Here is a 17,151-nt window from a genome sequence, read left to right as displayed (position 1 = left end):
ATATAGTGTCTGGCAATACCGAGAAGACTTTTTTGCACCATCTTTGTAGCTACCCTTCTGCTAGTCAACTCTAAATTGCTCTTCACCAGATTAAACTAATCCTGAATTAAACTGCAATCATAATCTAAAATGCGAGGCTTTCAACTGTGAGGTGTTGCTTCATGGCTGCTTGCAGTGGGTATCAGGTAGCTGAGATTGCAACTCTTACATCCCCCTGAAGATGAATTAAAAATAAAGAACCAACACACTACCTCTTCAAAGTCTTTTACCATTTGTTGTGTAGTCTCAAAAGATTTCTGTTGCATGAAAGCCTTTCCAGGAGTGGAAGATATGATCCAGATACTGTATTATTCCCTTCCCCTGACATGGAAATCTTCAGAAGTTCTCAGTTAGTCTGGGAAGCTGTCTGCTACATGATATATACCCAATATTATCATAGAAGAGAATGACTAGTTGTCATGTTTAACATATCCAGAATTTATAATCTTCTAAATTTTACACTTGTCTCTTTTCCTTCCTCCAAATGTTCTGGGCCCGGACACAGATTTGATGCGCTATCCAATATATTCACTTCTACCCTTCACATCATCAGTTCTTCCTACTGGAGATGATAACTGAAGTCTAATGTTGCCATAAACCCCAGGAAACCATGGTGACTTCTGACGAGTTTCTTATATTTTGCATTACTGTAAGAGACAGAGATGTCCTACATGTTCCTGTCACTTATCTGAAGACAGTAAAAGTCAGAGGAAGGCTGTGGTGAAAACCAAGACGCTAAGCTTTCCAGCTGTCCTACTTTTACCGCAAAGCGTTAGTGTGTACTCAGAGCTCTGCACTGGGACATACATTAACCAGTAGGCAAACTGTTGTGAGCAAATGTCCGTATGTCCAACGTGCACACACAAGGTCCTACAGGGCTGGGCTCCGCTCACCAACACATGCCACAGGCTGCCATCGTTCCCTGCCTCTTCACGTTGTGCACTGAACTTCCCACCAGCAATTGGGAGTTTGCTAGAGCTGTCTGGAACCTCACTGTGTTTGCACAACACCTGAAGGTCTGATCCATGGGAGGGACTTTAGGATTGAAATCTGTCAAGTGTTAATTTCTGCAAATTGTGGCGTATTTCAGGTCCTGCTGCAGCTCTCCTTGTCACACAGCATTCTCCCCTCTGAGTGGCCGTCGCATCGTGTGCCAGACAAGACACATACAGCGGTCAGATCCAGCACTGACATTGTCACTGGTCATCATTTCATGCGACACTTGATTCACTTACAAGCACCGAATGCTTCCTCACTCAAAACTTGAAACCTGCTCAAACTTTCAGGCTGCTTCTGGAGTAAACCAAGGTCCTGCCGGTGGTGGGCTCAGAAGCTGGCTGTGAACGAGGAGTGACAGCAACAGCCCTTGGTCCCAGCGATGTCTTCACCATGGCAGAAGACCATCCTCTACATGAGAGAAGCAGTCTACAGGCTGAACACCGCAGTGCCGTGCTAGCAGGACTGGCCGCTGCGGCCCCACTTTCTGGTGTAAACAGCACTCTGCTGGTGGCACACACAAAATCAGCCTGCCACTTCCATGGTTTCCTCCCCATTGATCCCACAGTGCAGGTGGACCTCTGTATAAACCTCCCGACTCTCAGGGAATTATTTTGACATTGTCTTCGTTGAGAGCAAGATGAGATGAAGAGTCTTAAAATGCAAAGTATTTTAATAAAACCCCATTACACCATTATATGTTGCCTATAGAATCCAGGTATTAATGATAACAAATGCTAGAGCCAAATCTTATGATCTGGCTCACCTCTGGTGGGTGCTGAGCTCATACAGAGGATGATGATACTCAAACACCTTGCCGTATCAAAGTATATTTAACAACATGCATATGAGAGCACTGACTTTTTTCAGTTTCTTTTTTTTTTTTTTTAATCTCAAATCTGTAAATGTGAAGGACTGGAAAAGCCCCAGACACAAAACTGGTGCGGTAATGTCAGAGTTATGTGCTTCACCTCATGGCACGTGTCTGTGAATGACTCGTTTTGAACATACTGGGGCTACTTTCTCCTAAAAAAGGCAAGTTAGAAAACAGAACCGTAAGCACTTCTGCAGTTGAGTTGCAAAGCAAAGCTTTCCAGTCACTTCACAAGGTTTTTCGTCACTCCACAAGGCTTTTGGTCACTCCGTCTCCTTTAGCTTTGCCGCTGCGAGGAGCTATTTTAGTTTGTTGCTTTGACTCAAAAACACGCAACATCACATTTGCAGCACGGAGTGGTAAGAAACGGCATTCAAACACCTAGAAAATGTGTAAGAAAAGATGGCAAAAATGTACCCTGGAAATATATTGCTTCTTCTAATGGTCTTTTTTGAATGTCAGGGACAATTTATAGCTTTTTTTCTCCGTGCAATGGCCAACGAACTGAAAGGGAGTGAGGAGCTGCTGCCCCAGGAAAGCCGGAGGCAGCCCCGCAGGAGACCCCCGTGCATGTGTCCTGCACCCCGCAGCCTGCAGAGGATCTCCACCTCCCACAGCTCCACAGCTCGGCACACCCCGATCTGGATTTTACTCCCCGCAATCCTGGGTAAATCACTGAAACTCCCTCTGCGCCACTTTTTCATCCGTAAAGTGGAGCTACTATTTACTTACCTCCACGAGCTGTCACAAGGCTTAATTTCTTAAGCAGTGCAAAGCCCCTGGATAGACTCCGAGGGAAAGAAAGCAGTTGAGAATTGTCAGGAATTACCTCCAGGTTTCCTCCAGCTGCTGTGATGGTGCTGGCCAGGGAGCCCGTCCCTCTCCCTCTGGGCAGCTCTCACCGCCTGGCCAGCGGCTGGGAGAACGTGGGGCTTGGCTCCAGCTCCTCCCAAATTTGGGGGTCTGCAAGAGCCAGGAGACCCATCGCTCAGCAGGACCAGGGACCACCAGGTTGCTGCTGCTGCAAGATGTAGGAGACACTGACAGTTACGGGGCAGGCAGACAGTCCTCCCTGTCCCCTCCACAGCAGCAAGGGCCCTGCTTGGAGAGAAAACGAGGAGGGGAAACATCAGGAAAATGTGGCCACAGTCTCCTGCCAACAAATGCTTTTCCAGTGCCCTCTTCTGGAAAACATTTTTTGGCCCACGCAACTGCTTCTTGTAAGGTAGTTTGAGACTGGCAGTGACTCATGAGGAACTGCAGGAGCATCTCCCAGCTCTTCAGACCCTGGATCTGCTCTGCTCCTGTCACCCATGGACCTATGCAGCTCCTCACGCCCTTCAGAGCAGCTTGGCCAGACCCTCAGGGCACTAGCCAAAAAACGGGCAGTGAAGGATGTGTCTCTTTGCTCTCATCTGGTGTACCTGAAGGCTGTCCCTGGCTGTCCTCTGGCATGGAGACCCAGGTCCAGGCCCCTTCCCTCCCTGTACTGGGACACCTCCTGCAAACCTTGTGCTCCTCACAGCCAGCCCTTGCCACCAGCAGCACTCAAGGAGCCTGCAGAGACAAAAACTGGGAGAGGGATAAAACATTTTAGTAATCCCATCCTTTTGAGGAGCTGATATAACATCGCTGTGAATCACCCACAAACAACTGATGAATGCGTCAGTTCCTCAGATAATTGCACCTTGTGGTTGTTCTTGCTGCCCCTTTTCCGAGGTCGGTCAACTCGAACCCTGGTCGTCCCTTCCCGCAGGCTCTCCTTCAGCCCCAGCCAGAGGCAAGAAGACAAAGGGGGACAATCGCCGGTACTGGGGCACGGTGGAGCGCTGGGGTCGGGAGATGGCCACCGTCCCCATCCCAGCCCCAGCGCTTGCTTTTCTGCCAGCTCAGCGAGGACCTGCCTCCTGCGGTGGTGGCACAGCCCTTCGCTTCCCTCTCCACCTGCTTCTCCAGCACCTAAGTTGTATCTGCTGCCCATGAAGCCAAATCTAGAGGCTTGTGAGCCCCGTTATTTGCCCCGCTAGCTGGCAGGGGAGGTGGTGTGAAACTCCTCTGGGTTTTTGATGGATTATCCCAGCACGGGCAGCACCCATCCAGTGACAGGGATAGCTGTGGAGGGAACACTACGTGCTGGGACTGTTTTCCCCACTGCCTGATTGCTGTTAGATAGAAAACCTTCCTCAGTTTGTGCCTGTGTGTGCGGCCACATACACACACGCTAAATATATATTTTTTAAATCTTTTAGGAGCTTTTGTTCCTTCTTTCATTTAATTACTTTAACCAAAGCCAGCTCTGTCCTCAGACATTTCCTTTGGCTGTGGCCCAACTTGCGTTTCGTTTCTTATCTGCTTTATCTTGATGTTTTCCTTTATTTTACTCCTTCAAGGGAATCTTGCGCAGCCCCAGCCTTGGTCATCCCCCCTCCCACCAGCCCAGCTCCCGTGGCCAGGGCCTCGGGGGTGGGGGGACAAGGACATCCCATTGATCCACTTCTGCCTGAAATATGGTGGGATTTCCAGCTGGGCTTGGTGGGAGAGGTGGGAGGACATGACCTCTGAGGCCAGTGGACACAGCCTTTTCCGTACCTCCATGAGAGGATCCCGCACCCCTTGGGGTTGTATCTACCATGGGGTACGACTTGGACTTTTTAAAGAGAGGGACAGAAAGTGCCTGTTCCGGCAAGCAGTGTGGAATTTGTAGCTGCTTACAACTTCCACCAAAGCTTATATTTTTAAAGAAGTACGGGGAGACAAAACAACCTTACAGTGGAACGAGAGACTGGTGTCAAAGCAAAAGCAGTTTAGACAGTCAGTGTTATGGGAGGCACCCTCAGCGGGCAGGGATGGAGGGAGCAGCCAGTGCCTACACCTGAACCATAGTGACTGCGAGGGCCGGGCAGACGAGGTGGCTTTGAGGGGGACAGATGCCTCCAAAGTGGCACTCCGGGTTTGACACTCCGGGTCCCCTGGCTCAGCGCTTCCTTCCTCCGGCACCTGCCAGAAGCATCGCTTGCAGCCAGAGACCCCCCCGGCCTCCTGCAGCCGCCTTCCCACCTTCAGCAGGGCTGCTGTGGCGGGGGGGTCCGGACAGCTTCTGGCGCCGTGCGGGCCCCACGGGGACCCGGGGGGACACGGGGACCCGCCCCGCGGGGCGTCGCGGCGGAGCGGCTGCAGAGACCCGACGCGCTCAGCGCAGGGCAGGAGCGGGCGGCGGGAGGGAGGGAGGAAGGCGGGGAGAGAGGGGGTGTGTGGCGCGCCCTGCGCGTGTTCTCCGCCGACGTCACAATAGCGGCTGGCCCGAGTCCCTGCCCGGTCGCAGCCGATCGGGGCTGGTTTGAGCTGGTGCGTTGCCATAGCGACGCCGGCGGGACTATATATAGGAGCGCCGCGGCGGTGGCGGAGCTTTGTCAGCCGCGGTGCTTAGTCTGCTCCGTCGCCGCGCTCCCTCCGCCGGCTCCGCTCCTCCGGCTCCTCGCGGCGCGCCCGGCTCGCAGGAGGAGGCAGCTCGGAGCGAGGGGACCGGCTGCCGAGGGTTGACAGCAATTCCTGCCGCCGCTGCCTGAGGTGAGGGGAGCGGAGCGCCGGGCTGGGCCGCGGAGGGACGGGGCCGGGGGTAAGAGCCGGCCCGGCGCGGAGCCACGTGTCTGCGGGGCCGCTGCCAAGCGGGCCGGGCTGGGCGCCGGCGCCTGCCGCCGGGCATGGGGCCTCCCTGCCTTCTTCCTTCCGCGCCCGGGGAATCCCCAGGCTCCGGGCGGCTGCGAACGGGTCAGGCCGGCCTGCCCGGGGAGGCGTTGGCGGAGCTGGGTTAGGGAGGGCTCCGCCGTGGCCGCCGGCCTGTTCTGGGGTGGGGAGAGACAGGTGCGGGGCAGGATCGTGGCTCCGGGGCAGGGCGCTTGCCCGCGGGGCGGCCTTGTTCGCAGCACAAGCCGCCTGGCCCAGGCCTGAGGCGGGAGCCATTCTCGCCAGCGGGGCGCCGGTCACCCCGAGGCTCTGGGGGGCCAAGCGGCAGGGTGAGGCGGGCTGTGGTGAAGGTGTCCCCCAGGGCAAGCCGAGCTGCCGCCTCAGGAGGCTTCGGCATCGGAAGCGGAGCGTGGCGTGCCCCCCTCCCGGGGAGCCGACTCGGCTGCGGGACCATATGGATACCATACAGGACCATATGGAAGATGATCAGAGGGCTGGAGCACCTCTGCTATGAGGACAGGCTGAGAGAGCTGGGGTTGTTCAATGTGGAGAAGAGAAGGCTCCAGGGAGACCTTATAGCCCCTTCCAGTACCTGAAGGGGCCTACAGGAGAGATGGGGAGGGGCTGTTTACCAGGGAGTGGAGCGATAGGATGAGGGGTGACGGTTTTAAACTGAAACGGGAAATTTAAATCAGATATCAGGAAGAAAATCTGAACTGTAAGGGTGGTGAGGCACCGGAGCAGGTTGCCCAGGGAAGCTGTGGATGCCCCATCCCTGGCGTTCAAAGCCAGGCTGGATGGGGCTTTGAGCAGCCTGGTCTAGTGGGAGGTGTCCCTGCCCATGGCAGGGGGTTGGAACTAGATGGTCTTTAAGGTCCCTTCCAACCCAAACCATTCTATGAATCTGTGATTTACAGGGAGAAAGGCCGTGGTGAGAGCAGGGCAGCAGGCCGTGCCCTTCCCCGTAGCAGCAATCTGCTAACTCCAGGGTCAGGGGCGCCTTGGGTGCCCCTTCCAGCTGCAGCTTCGGTATCTGAGACCAGAGCCTGCGGCCTGACTCAGCTGTGTCTAAATACAGCTGCTGAATGTTCTGGAGGGCAACTTCTAAATGAGCACAAATGAAGCTGCAGATGCTTTGCCCACAATCCAAATAGAAATATGTCCTGGGAGGCTGCAATTTGCATCCACATGATCATGTGCTGTTTATGTGCTGTGTAATTCCACTGTAGCTAAAAATTGTGCTGTAAGGTGAAGATGGAAATCTTGGAAGAAGTTCTTAACACAGTCTGCTGTAACCAGCAAAAGTAATTCTCCTATTAGAGGTCAATAGGAAAAGTGCTTTTCATGCAGCTCTCTGCAGAGGGGGAGGATAAACTGAATTCTTTCTGATGGTGTTCACTTGTCTTAACCACAGCTAGAAGTCACTGAACTGCTTTCTGCAAAGCTGCAACATCTTGTTGAAATCATCCTACCATGAGATGCAGGTTCTTTTTGATAACAAACAGCTTCCTGAGAAGTGTTTAATTTGCTGTTTCTTAAGGTCCTTGCAAAGAGGCTTTTAAGAGAAGACTTTAATCCAGTTTCTGGGAGAATTAACACTGCATGTGAATGAGAGATGGGGGAGAATGAGGCTGGGTGGATTGTTGGGGTTTATTTCATTAGAGTTAAAGCTTAATCTAGCTTCAATCTTAAATCTGGTTTCTCTCTGATAAGTGGGAATTGATCAAAAGATGTGGAGTAGTTCTTGGCACAGGCAGTTTCTGAACTCTGTAGTTGTATAATCACTGACTTTTCAAAGTCATTCAATTAATGAAGTTTGATGGATTCAAGTATACACAGCGTGTGGAATGAATGATTCTGTTGATGTTAGAATCTTGTTAATCTGTAATAGCTATAAAACATAAGTTATTTTTCATATGGTTTGTAGACAGCCTTTTTGAAAACAGAGGGAACAGTGGTGTAACTAAAGATTTGTGAATACTTTAGAGTTTGCATAATCTTCAGTCCGAATCTGTGTGACCAGATTGAGTGTAAAAAGTGCTGAGAGAAGGCAAGAGGGCTGGACCTGGCTACATGAAACCATATCTTCCCTGTGAGTCACTTGCAATGCTGAGGTCTTTAAAAGGTAGCACACACTTCTGCTTGAGTTAACAGCTTAATGAAGTAGACCGTTATTCTCTGTTTGGATTACCGAGTAAAAGGATGACCAATACACTTTGCCATGGACTTCATAGGTCTTGGATGGCAGAGGAGTGTGCTATTGCTCTTTAGTTCTGGTTCTCAAGGGACTTTCTACTTGGCTGGTAGATTTCTGCTAGCAATGAAGATTTGTTATGGACTACTGCAAAATCCCGTTATAAAGGGTTAATTGGGATCGCTGATAAGACTTTGTCTGCAGGTCACAGTTAGGAACCACTCTTATAGTGTGTATCTGCCACTCCCGACAGCAGAGGTTTTTCTTTTCATGTAGCTTGGAGGTAATGTGTAGAACAGGGAAGCTCTGTACCACCAACAGAGCAACTTCAGGGAAAGCCCTGGTTTCATGGCTGGCTTGTGCATAGTCTGAACTGAAGTGAGAATCCTGATACCCAACTGGCACTGACCTAGTGAGAGTTGTTACTACTTGGAAGTCAGTAACATCCTCCGATTCTGTCTGTACTAACATGTAAGCCCTCTTCCCAGAAACTGGTGAGCTACGACAGTGCTTAAAAGTTGTTAAAAAGGCTGGCATCAGCCATAATATTGACAGCTCTGATGTGGAGGTAAAGGAAAAGGCAGCAGAAACTTTCAGGGAATTAGGCTAATAGTGTCTGATGGTATTTATTTGTTTTGGTTTTTTTTTTCTTTTAATAGGTTGAGTGCATCATACAGTTGTTGAATAGAGGAGAACTTGCCTTCAAGCTAGCAAGATTATTTTGTGGAGTGCCTCTTTGGTTCTGATTAAATCTGATCTGTTATCTGTGTAAATTCTTAATCTATGTGCTGCTATTAGTGATTACTGTAGGAATTACGTAATTGTAAATTATATGATCATGATGTAGTGGTCATATAACGACTGTATGAATTTAAATGAAGTAGTGAATGTAAATTGTATGACTTTAAATGAAGTAATGAATGGTTTGGGTGTTTTTTTTATATCAACAGTTTGTACTTAAATCCTTTCACATAAACCTGAAATCTCGGAAATCATGAGTAACTTCAGCAGTGAAGAATTTGAATTCACCTTCCTTGACGAAGGCTTTACTGCCAAGGATATCCTTGACCAAAAAATAAATGAAGTGTCATCTTCTGTAAGTATGATAGAAAAATCACTGCATTGCATGACACTATCAGTCTATAAACTAATGGAACAAGTTGTCTTTGCAAATCTTCTGTAAGGCAACCTCTTTCTCAAATGCTGACCTCTAGGCTTATCCTGTTACCCGTTGTTTGTAACTGTAAGATGTGTATTTGCTCTAGGATGATAAAGATGCCTTCTACGTTGCTGACCTCGGTGATATTGTAAAGAAGCACATGCGCTGGCATAAAGCCCTTCCTCGGGTAACACCCTTCTATGCCGTAAAATGTAACGACAGCAAAGCTGTAGTGAAGACACTTGCCGTTCTTGGTGCAGGATTTGATTGCGCCAGTAAGGTAAGATCTTGCCTGTGCTCTGATGTGTGGTGTTAGTACATGTTCAGCTTCACAAGATGTGTTCATATAAAATTAAGCATAGTGAAGCAGTGTTGCTTTTGTTGTACTGATTAGTTTACTGAAAGGTGTTTCTAGATGGATGATTAATGTAATCTATTCTTTTTTCAGACGGAAATACAACTGGTACAGAGCATTGGTGTATCTCCTGAGCGAATAATATATGCAAATCCCTGCAAACAAGTGTCTCAAATCAAACATGCTGCCAGCAGTGGTGTACAGATGATGACATTTGATAGTGAAGTAGAACTAATGAAAGTTGCAAGGGCCCATCCAAAAGCCAAGTAAGTTTTGCTAATCGTTACATAATTCTTGCTTAGGTTCCCAAGTTACGGAAACATCTACTGTCATCTGAAAGTTGTTCTTCATTAGTTAAGGTGAGATGCAAAATTATGAGAAAATAAGCCTACTTTTAACCAGTGAAATCTAATCCTTATAGTTTACTATACATTAGGAAGAGACAGACAGGAAAGTTCATATGTTTAAGCTCAGTCTCATTCTAAGGTCATACCTGCCCTACAATGATGTCTTTCATAATGGAACTAAAACCCTAATTTTTTCCTCTTTCTAGGTTAGTCTTGCGCATTACAACTGATGACTCCAAAGCAGTTTGTCGTCTGAGTGTTAAGTTTGGAGCTACGCTAAAGACTAGCAGGCTTCTTCTGGAGCGTGCAAAAGAACTTGACCTTGCCATCATTGGAGTTAGGTGAGTTGATAATACCAAAATACAGTCATACTAAATAAGATTTCTTTTACGTGGTCTACCTGATAATAGAGATGCCTTTGCATATGGTGACTTGAGTTTTGTATAAGCTTCTTGACAAATTTGCCAAATAGCAACTGATAATTTGTGTCTCATTCTAGTTTCCATGTTGGAAGTGGATGTACAGACCCAGAGACCTTTGTTCAAGCCATTTCTGATGCCCGCTGTGTGTTTGATATGGGAGTAAGTCTAGTTCTACTTTCTCTGGAGCTACTGTTCAACTGTTGTGGCAAAACTGAATCAAGCGTATAACTGTTATGGAGTTAAAAACTAGCTAAGTTGCTAATTTCATGTTGTTGGAATTTTTGAGGTCATGATGGCTTGCTTTGACTGATTCTGTGAGTCTGCAAAACTCATTACAGGTGTTCCAAAATCAGCAGCTCAAACTCAAGTGACTATTACTTGAACACAATGAGTTAGCTCCGTTCCAAGTATCAATGAAATGACTTTACCTTACTTTTTAAGTGAAAATGATAAACTGAGAACGCTTTCTTGACAGTGTTGCCATTAATCTAATTTTAGGCTGAACTTGGCTTCAATATGTATCTGCTTGATATTGGTGGTGGCTTCCCTGGCTCTGAAGACGTCAAGCTGAAATTTGAAGAGGTATAGCTTTGCTAAGAACTTCACAGGATGTGGCGTCTCTGAATGTTGATCTGGATTAAACAAAATCTTGCTTTTTCTATTTGTGTGCAGACACATTTGCAAGAAAATTTGTCTGCTTGATAAGACATTTAATTTAGAGGAAAAGAAGAATTAATCTGAAAACTAAAAATTAGATGAACCCATTAGATACATAGCTAAATGACTGCTTAAACATGCAGAGATACCAAACTTGTAAAGCAGGTTTTAATTGCAGACTTGATTCTTACGGGCATAGACTTCTTCCAGTTGATGCTGTACTTCAGACTATCTAGATGGGCAGTGCTCCCAAATAGGGTAAAAAGGTAGTCCTGAACCCATTCTGTCTGTGTGGCAGCAAACTAGATCAGCAATCTGGTTTAGAATTAGCCTTTGGATAATTTTTTAATTGATCAGTGTTCTCCAGACTGCTTTCACACAGAAATAGTTCTGCTTTCAGAAGGGACAAGGTGACTTCCATGTAGAGCAGTGCTGTCAGAGCACCTGCCAGTCTAACCTAATGTGGTTAGGTGATTAAATTTAACTGAAACTTAACCACCATCATTTGACGTGGTTAGGTGATATTACATATTTACACAAGGTAGACAGCAAATAAGTTACATAAAGTGAGTTTCTGCTAATAACGTGAGCTAATGTTGTCTCATAGTAATGCCTCTTAATGAAGGCTGGCTTCTCATAGTGGCTTACATGAGGTTGTCATTGGGTTCCATGGCATAACACAGTCCTGCTGTGGCTGGAGGCAGTTTAATAGTCACTGATAACTTCAGAACTTGGAAATAACTGTGAAAGCAGCTGAATTTCAAAGGTGATGACAAAGCCTTCTGTATTGTTAAGATCCTGCGAGATGAGGTCTTTAGGATGACATAAGCTGGGGGATATTGCATGATTAGCAGAACTACAAGTGGACTAGAAATTAAAATTGAAGTGTGAGGACTTGCAGGGCATTAATGCTTGTTTAATGAGTCTAGGAGGGGTGATTTCCTTTAGACTCAGACATGAGCTGTGCGGTCACTTAAATTTTTAAGCTGCAAGTGACATCTGGTTTTGTTGCTTTGTGCAAACTTAATTGCAAACAAAACTGAATGGTAAAATAAAGCAAAAGCAATCAATAGAGTTTACAATCCGCTGATAGTTGTTATTACACACTTGACCAGTATATCATTGTAAGCATGAAAGTCTGACTTTATTTCAGACTTCTAAAATAACACCTGAGTAACTGCTGAAGTTCTAACCTTGGCAACTGATTCTTTCTTAGATCACAAGTGTAATCAACCCAGCACTGGATAAATACTTTCCTTCCGATTCTGGAATAAATATTATTGCAGAGCCAGGAAGATACTATGTTGCATCAGCTTTCACGCTGGCAGTCAACATTATTGCAAAAAAAATTGTATTAAAGGAGCAAACAGGTTCTGATGGTATGTAAATCTAGACTTAATCCTAACTTCTTAGCCAACTGTGTGTTTCTTTCCAAGCGTTCTCTTACTGGTATCTCATCTTCTTCCAGACGAAGATGATGCAAATGACAAAACTCTTATGTATTATGTGAATGATGGAGTCTATGGATCATTCAACTGCATCTTGTATGATCACGCACATGTTAAACCAGTTCTGCAAAAGGTATGGTCATTCACAAGTATCACATACTAGTTGTGTATCGTGGATGTAGGAGAGTCCTAGTCACAGCAGTCACTTCTCAGTTCACTGCTCCCTTCATGTCACCAGAATTTGGCATTTGACTTGTGAAGCATGCGGTGGGATTAATTCAAAGCCAAAGGTAGAGAAGGACCTGCAAGCAGTACTTCCTCCTCTTCTCTGTGAAGTGGAATGCTATACTAAGTACTATATTACTTCTGGAAGCTCTGTTTTGGTAGTCAAACTAATTATACTCAATTCTCTTCTTTAGCGGCCTAAACCAGATGACAGCTGCTATTCCTGCAGCATATGGGGACCAACATGTGATGGCCTGGATCGTATTGTTGAGCGTTTTAATATGCCAGAGTTGCAAGTTGGTGACTGGATCCTGTTTGAAAACATGGGTGCCTATACTGTTGCAGCAGCTTCTACTTTCAATGGATTCCAGAGGCCAACAATACACTATGTGATGTCAAGACCAGCATGGTTAGTAATTAAGTATCTTGATCCATCAGTGCTTTTGATACAGATGACTGTGGTGAATAGCTCATGTCAGTTGTTTGTCCTTTAACAAGCAGGGCCATAGTTTTAGTGCCATAGCTCTCGTAAAATCTCCTTGTGATGTGGAAGAAAGGCGATGGCTCTGGCACATTTTGCTGTGTGCTTAGAACAATGCTAACACTACCAATTATTCTTTTTTTTCTGATGTACTCGCTTCCAGGAGAGGTGCTCTTAAAAGGGTAATATTAGGAGTCTTTTTGTTAACCTGGGCTTGTAGCTGGTGTTTTTCATTCTTGCACAATGTATAGAAAGAAACATTACGGATTCTTTACAGTTAGCTTCTGTGACCAGTAATTGGAGACAGTCAATCACAGTTCTAATAGTACACAGTCTTCTACACTATTAGCTTGCTAAATCCTGACTTCAGGACACAGGAACGTTTAACAGTGCTGCTTCACAATATGATCTGTCTTTACTTGAGAGCTGTTCCTTGGTTTAGGTTGAGCTCTGGCTCATTGCTCAGTGCAGAGTGCTAGATCTCCATGGGAAGTTATTAAACAGGTAAGCAAAGAAAGCAGGACTACGTCTTGAGTGCAAGGGTACTGTGAAACTGCACCTTAAACAGTAGTTTAAAGTAACATGGATGGTCTTCTGTGCAACACAGATTACTGTGCGAGAAGACTATTCCATCTTCTATAAAAGTGGTGTTTTCTCTTAAGAGGAAGCCCTTACCCCTGTATTGAAGTCTGCAAGTCTGGCAGAGAGCATTTGGGCAGCAGTATTACCCTAAAGCATGATTAACTTTGCTGTTGGGTTGCTTTCAAATTTACTGAAAATGCTTAAGTTCAGGGGATTTCCTGCCATAAAAGTAAGAGGAAGCTTCCCATAAGACGCTACACTTGTGTCTAATTGAATTAAAAATGGCTCTGCAGGAGAATAATTAGCTCTTTCACTATAGCACTGGGTTTCTGTTAAAAGGTAATACTTAGTCTGAGGCATGCTGAGCTTAACTATGCAGACAATAACCATCATCCAAGTCTACAGCCCTCCTTCAGCCCTGCGTGACTGCCTGCCTTTTCTGTTTGGCAAGGAAATTCTGTGATGCAATCTAGCCCTTAACTGAGGGGGCATGTATCAATGAAGTTATGGTGCAGATCTTTCTAGCACAGGGACAAGCTTTTTGGACTGTAATCTGCATGTATAAAGATGTGTAACTAAACCTGCGGCTAGATAACTAAGATAAGGGACAAGATGACTTTATGTCTAAGTAAAAGCTAGTAGTATGTAGGGAGCCATGTAGTAGCACAATTTCTTGCCTTGCATGTATGTTGTGGTCTAACCCCAGCTGGCAGCCAGGACGTCGCAGCCAGTCACGCAGTTCTCCCTCTTCCCCTAGAATGGCAGGGAGAAGGAGGAGAAAAGGAGGGAAAGGAGGAAAAAAAAAAAAACCAAAAGAGAGAAACAATAACGGAAAAGGAAAATAACAATCATAATAATGACACAAGTCATTCTCAGTTTGGTGAATTGGCACTGCCATGAGCAGCGATCACAGACTTCCCTCCCCGTTCCCCTGGCCAACCCTCATGTATATACTGAGCATGACATCTATGGTATGGAATGTTCCATTGGCCATTCTGTTGGTCTGTCTATACTCCTCAGCTCCTATGGGAAGCTGAAAAGAGTCCTTGAAAAGCATAAACATTGCTTAGCAACAACTAAAACTATGCATTATTGACATTCCTTTCACAGCAATCACTAGCCAGAAAACTAACTCTTTCTCAGCTGAAGCCAGGACAATGTAGTAAAATCTAAAAACTCAGTCAACTGAAGTTCTTCTGAGCTTGTCTTTCAGTACAGCTCCCGTCTGAGTATGGAAGGAATTGCGTGGTTCTCACTGGTCAGCTGCTTTACGTTCCTAGTCTGTCATCCATGCTTTTCCTTGATTCAAGTTGCCCAGGAATGTGAGGGAGTGGGATTAAATCTGTATAGCCTGTGGTATACAGATGTAGCTACGTGTGTGTAGGTGCATCTTTGCAGGTCTAGATCCTACTCAGAAATGGTGAAAACAGCTTGGTATTGGCATTTGCCCTAAAGTCTAGCCAGTAATATTGTCTGGATTGCAGATGATGAGTAAAGAGTTCATCTCATGCTCCCTGGCAGTAAAAAAAAAAAAAAGTACTTTGTTTACCTTCTTTATCACACATTGTAGTGAAACATTTTTTGACTGTTGCTTTGCTTTTCTTGTTTTCTTTCTAGGCAACTAATGCAGCAGATCAAGGAGCAAGGGTTCCTAGCCGAAGTGGAGGAGCAGGATGTTGCTAGTCTGCCACTCTCTTGTGCCTGGGAAAGCGGAATTGAATATCCAGCAACTTGTGCTTCAGCTAGTATTAATGTATAGGTAATATTTAGTAATTAACTGCAAGGTTAGTCATTGAATTTAGGGCATTTGGGGGACTATTAACTTAATTCTTGCTAGAATTTTTAAGTGATTTTTTTTTTTGAAGTTTAGGTTTGGCATAAAAGCAACAAAAATGACTAGGGAGATGGGTCACAATTATCTGTGTTCCTATGGAAACTATTTGAATATTGTTTTATATGGATTTTTATTCACTTTTCATGTATGCTACTAAAGACTGACCCTCAACTGTCAAACAAGTATTTGTAGCTTGTGTATGGCAGAATGGGCTAAGCTTAGTGTTTTGTGACCTACCTGTTTTAAAATAAAGTATATTGGAATAACTGGTCCTGTGTCTAGTTAATCTGTAGAAAATTAATCTGCTATGGATGGCTCCTATAGCATATATGGAGGTAGAATATATGAAGGCAGACCAGACACTGCAAGCCAAGAGCTTCTTAATACATGAATAACACAATTGCCATCTCCTCCTCTACCCTCACCCTCCCAACTTACTGAAGTGAAGGAACCCCTTAATGGGTAGGGAAACTAAATTGTGTCTTTTCTTAATATACGATTAGAAAAAGCTTGACTTTTTCTAATCATATAAGTCAGTAAACTGGAATACTGTGCAAATTCTTGTGGATTCAGATTTGTCTTTCACCATGGAACATGGGCTTAACATAGTTGCATATTGCAAGTTCAATGCAGTGCCCTTTTTTTTTTCCTGTTGGTCTATAACTGCTGTGGCCAGGACTGATGGCTATTTAAAACCCATCTAGTCATTAGAATACAGCACAGGCTCCGTGGCTGCCACTGACAAGCCGCTTGTTATGCGTGTGAGGATTAAAACATGTCATGGGAAAACTTAAGAAGCTGAAACTATGTGGCTGACTAGTAGGTGATGACTACTCTCTGCCCCTTACTGCCTAGAGCTTTAGTATGAAGTGAATGGTGGGACTCAACATTCTTTGTGCATGCAATAAAATTAGAAGCTCTAATGTAATGAAAATACATGCCACCCTGTATTTGCTACCTGACTTTGGGTTAAATGTGATAGATGCCACAAGTACTAAATACTAGAAGCTAATGCAGGGTGCACTGATGATGAAATTAGTGAGTCTGCTTGCTGGAGTCGAGCATTCTGACTTCTACTGAACCTGATGCTAGTTTGCTGCCACTTGCTGCACTAAAATTGCAAAATATTTCTGACACACCAATTGGTCCTAGATCTGTATCTGTTCCGTTTGCCAGAAGGTCCTGGACTGCAGACATCCCTTAGCAAATGCCTGATGTGTAAAGAGGAAAACCTGAATTCATTGAATAAGCATGTAAAGCTTAAGCTAACTTAGAGTAAGTGTTAAAGTTTAAAGGGTCATCCAAAGGGTAGCACTGCTAATAGAAACAGGGGCTATAGCAAGATGAGAAATAAAACTGTTTGCTTTCACAGCTGCTTGAAAGAAAATGTTTAACCTTTATTCTGTGCTTTCATCTGAGACTACACTCCCAGCTAGCTGAGCTACTAGGGTGAACAGAAGTGGTAGTACCTTACTCCTCATTCTCTTGAAGAGTCACAAGTGATTTATTTATTTACTTATTTGCTTCACTCCTAGCTTCAAGCTTGTGACCGAAATAGCACTTGCCTTTATTCTCATGCATACAGTAGCCAGCTGTTTGGCATAGTGGAGCAATAGTCTTAATCTCAAACTCCCTGCGTCTAAACCAGGATTTCCTTTTTAGCTTCTCCAAATTCATGTGGAAACTTACAGATTCTTAGCATGAAAGCAAAAGTCATGAATGGTAACCAAATGTTAATACTGTAACAATTTCACATCTAAATCTTGCCTTGAACTGTGGAAAAAACCTAACGGGTGTGCAGAAACAGTATTCCTAGAAAGACTGCAGTTACTTGAAGGAGATGCAGCTACTTTT

General features: G+C 45.4%; 1 protein-coding gene across 4 annotated transcripts; it reads left to right on the top strand.

Annotated features, from left to right (window-relative positions):
• The first annotated feature begins 5,212 nt into the window (after nucleotides 1–5,212).
• On the top strand, nucleotides 5,213–15,563 carry ODC1 (ornithine decarboxylase 1). 4 transcript variants are annotated; one of them, XM_054195912.1, is made up of 11 exons: nucleotides 5,213–5,476; nucleotides 8,738–8,883; nucleotides 9,053–9,226; nucleotides 9,395–9,567; nucleotides 9,855–9,989; nucleotides 10,148–10,229; nucleotides 10,569–10,652; nucleotides 11,944–12,106; nucleotides 12,196–12,308; nucleotides 12,595–12,809; nucleotides 15,081–15,563. In XM_054195912.1, exons 2-11 carry the CDS (start codon nucleotides 8,782–8,784, stop codon nucleotides 15,220–15,222), a joined length of 1,383 nt encoding a protein of 460 aa, XP_054051887.1. In that variant the 5' UTR covers nucleotides 5,213–5,476; nucleotides 8,738–8,781; the 3' UTR covers nucleotides 15,223–15,563. The 4 variants fall into 4 exon arrangements, with proteins under 4 accessions (XP_054051887.1, XP_054051891.1, XP_054051890.1 ...); XM_054195916.1 differs by lacking the exon at nucleotides 5,213–5,476 and adding an exon at nucleotides 5,660–5,677; XM_054195915.1 differs by lacking the exon at nucleotides 5,213–5,476 and adding an exon at nucleotides 7,113–7,685.
• The last annotated feature ends 1,588 nt before the right edge of the window (nucleotides 15,564–17,151 follow it).

This window comes from Rissa tridactyla, chromosome 3 (assembly GCF_028500815.1).
Source record: "Rissa tridactyla isolate bRisTri1 chromosome 3, bRisTri1.patW.cur.20221130, whole genome shotgun sequence".
Lineage (NCBI taxonomy): Eukaryota > Metazoa > Chordata > Aves > Charadriiformes > Laridae > Rissa > Rissa tridactyla.
The sequence above is the reverse complement of the archived record's forward strand: the minus strand, read 5'-3'. Positions and strand labels throughout refer to the sequence as shown.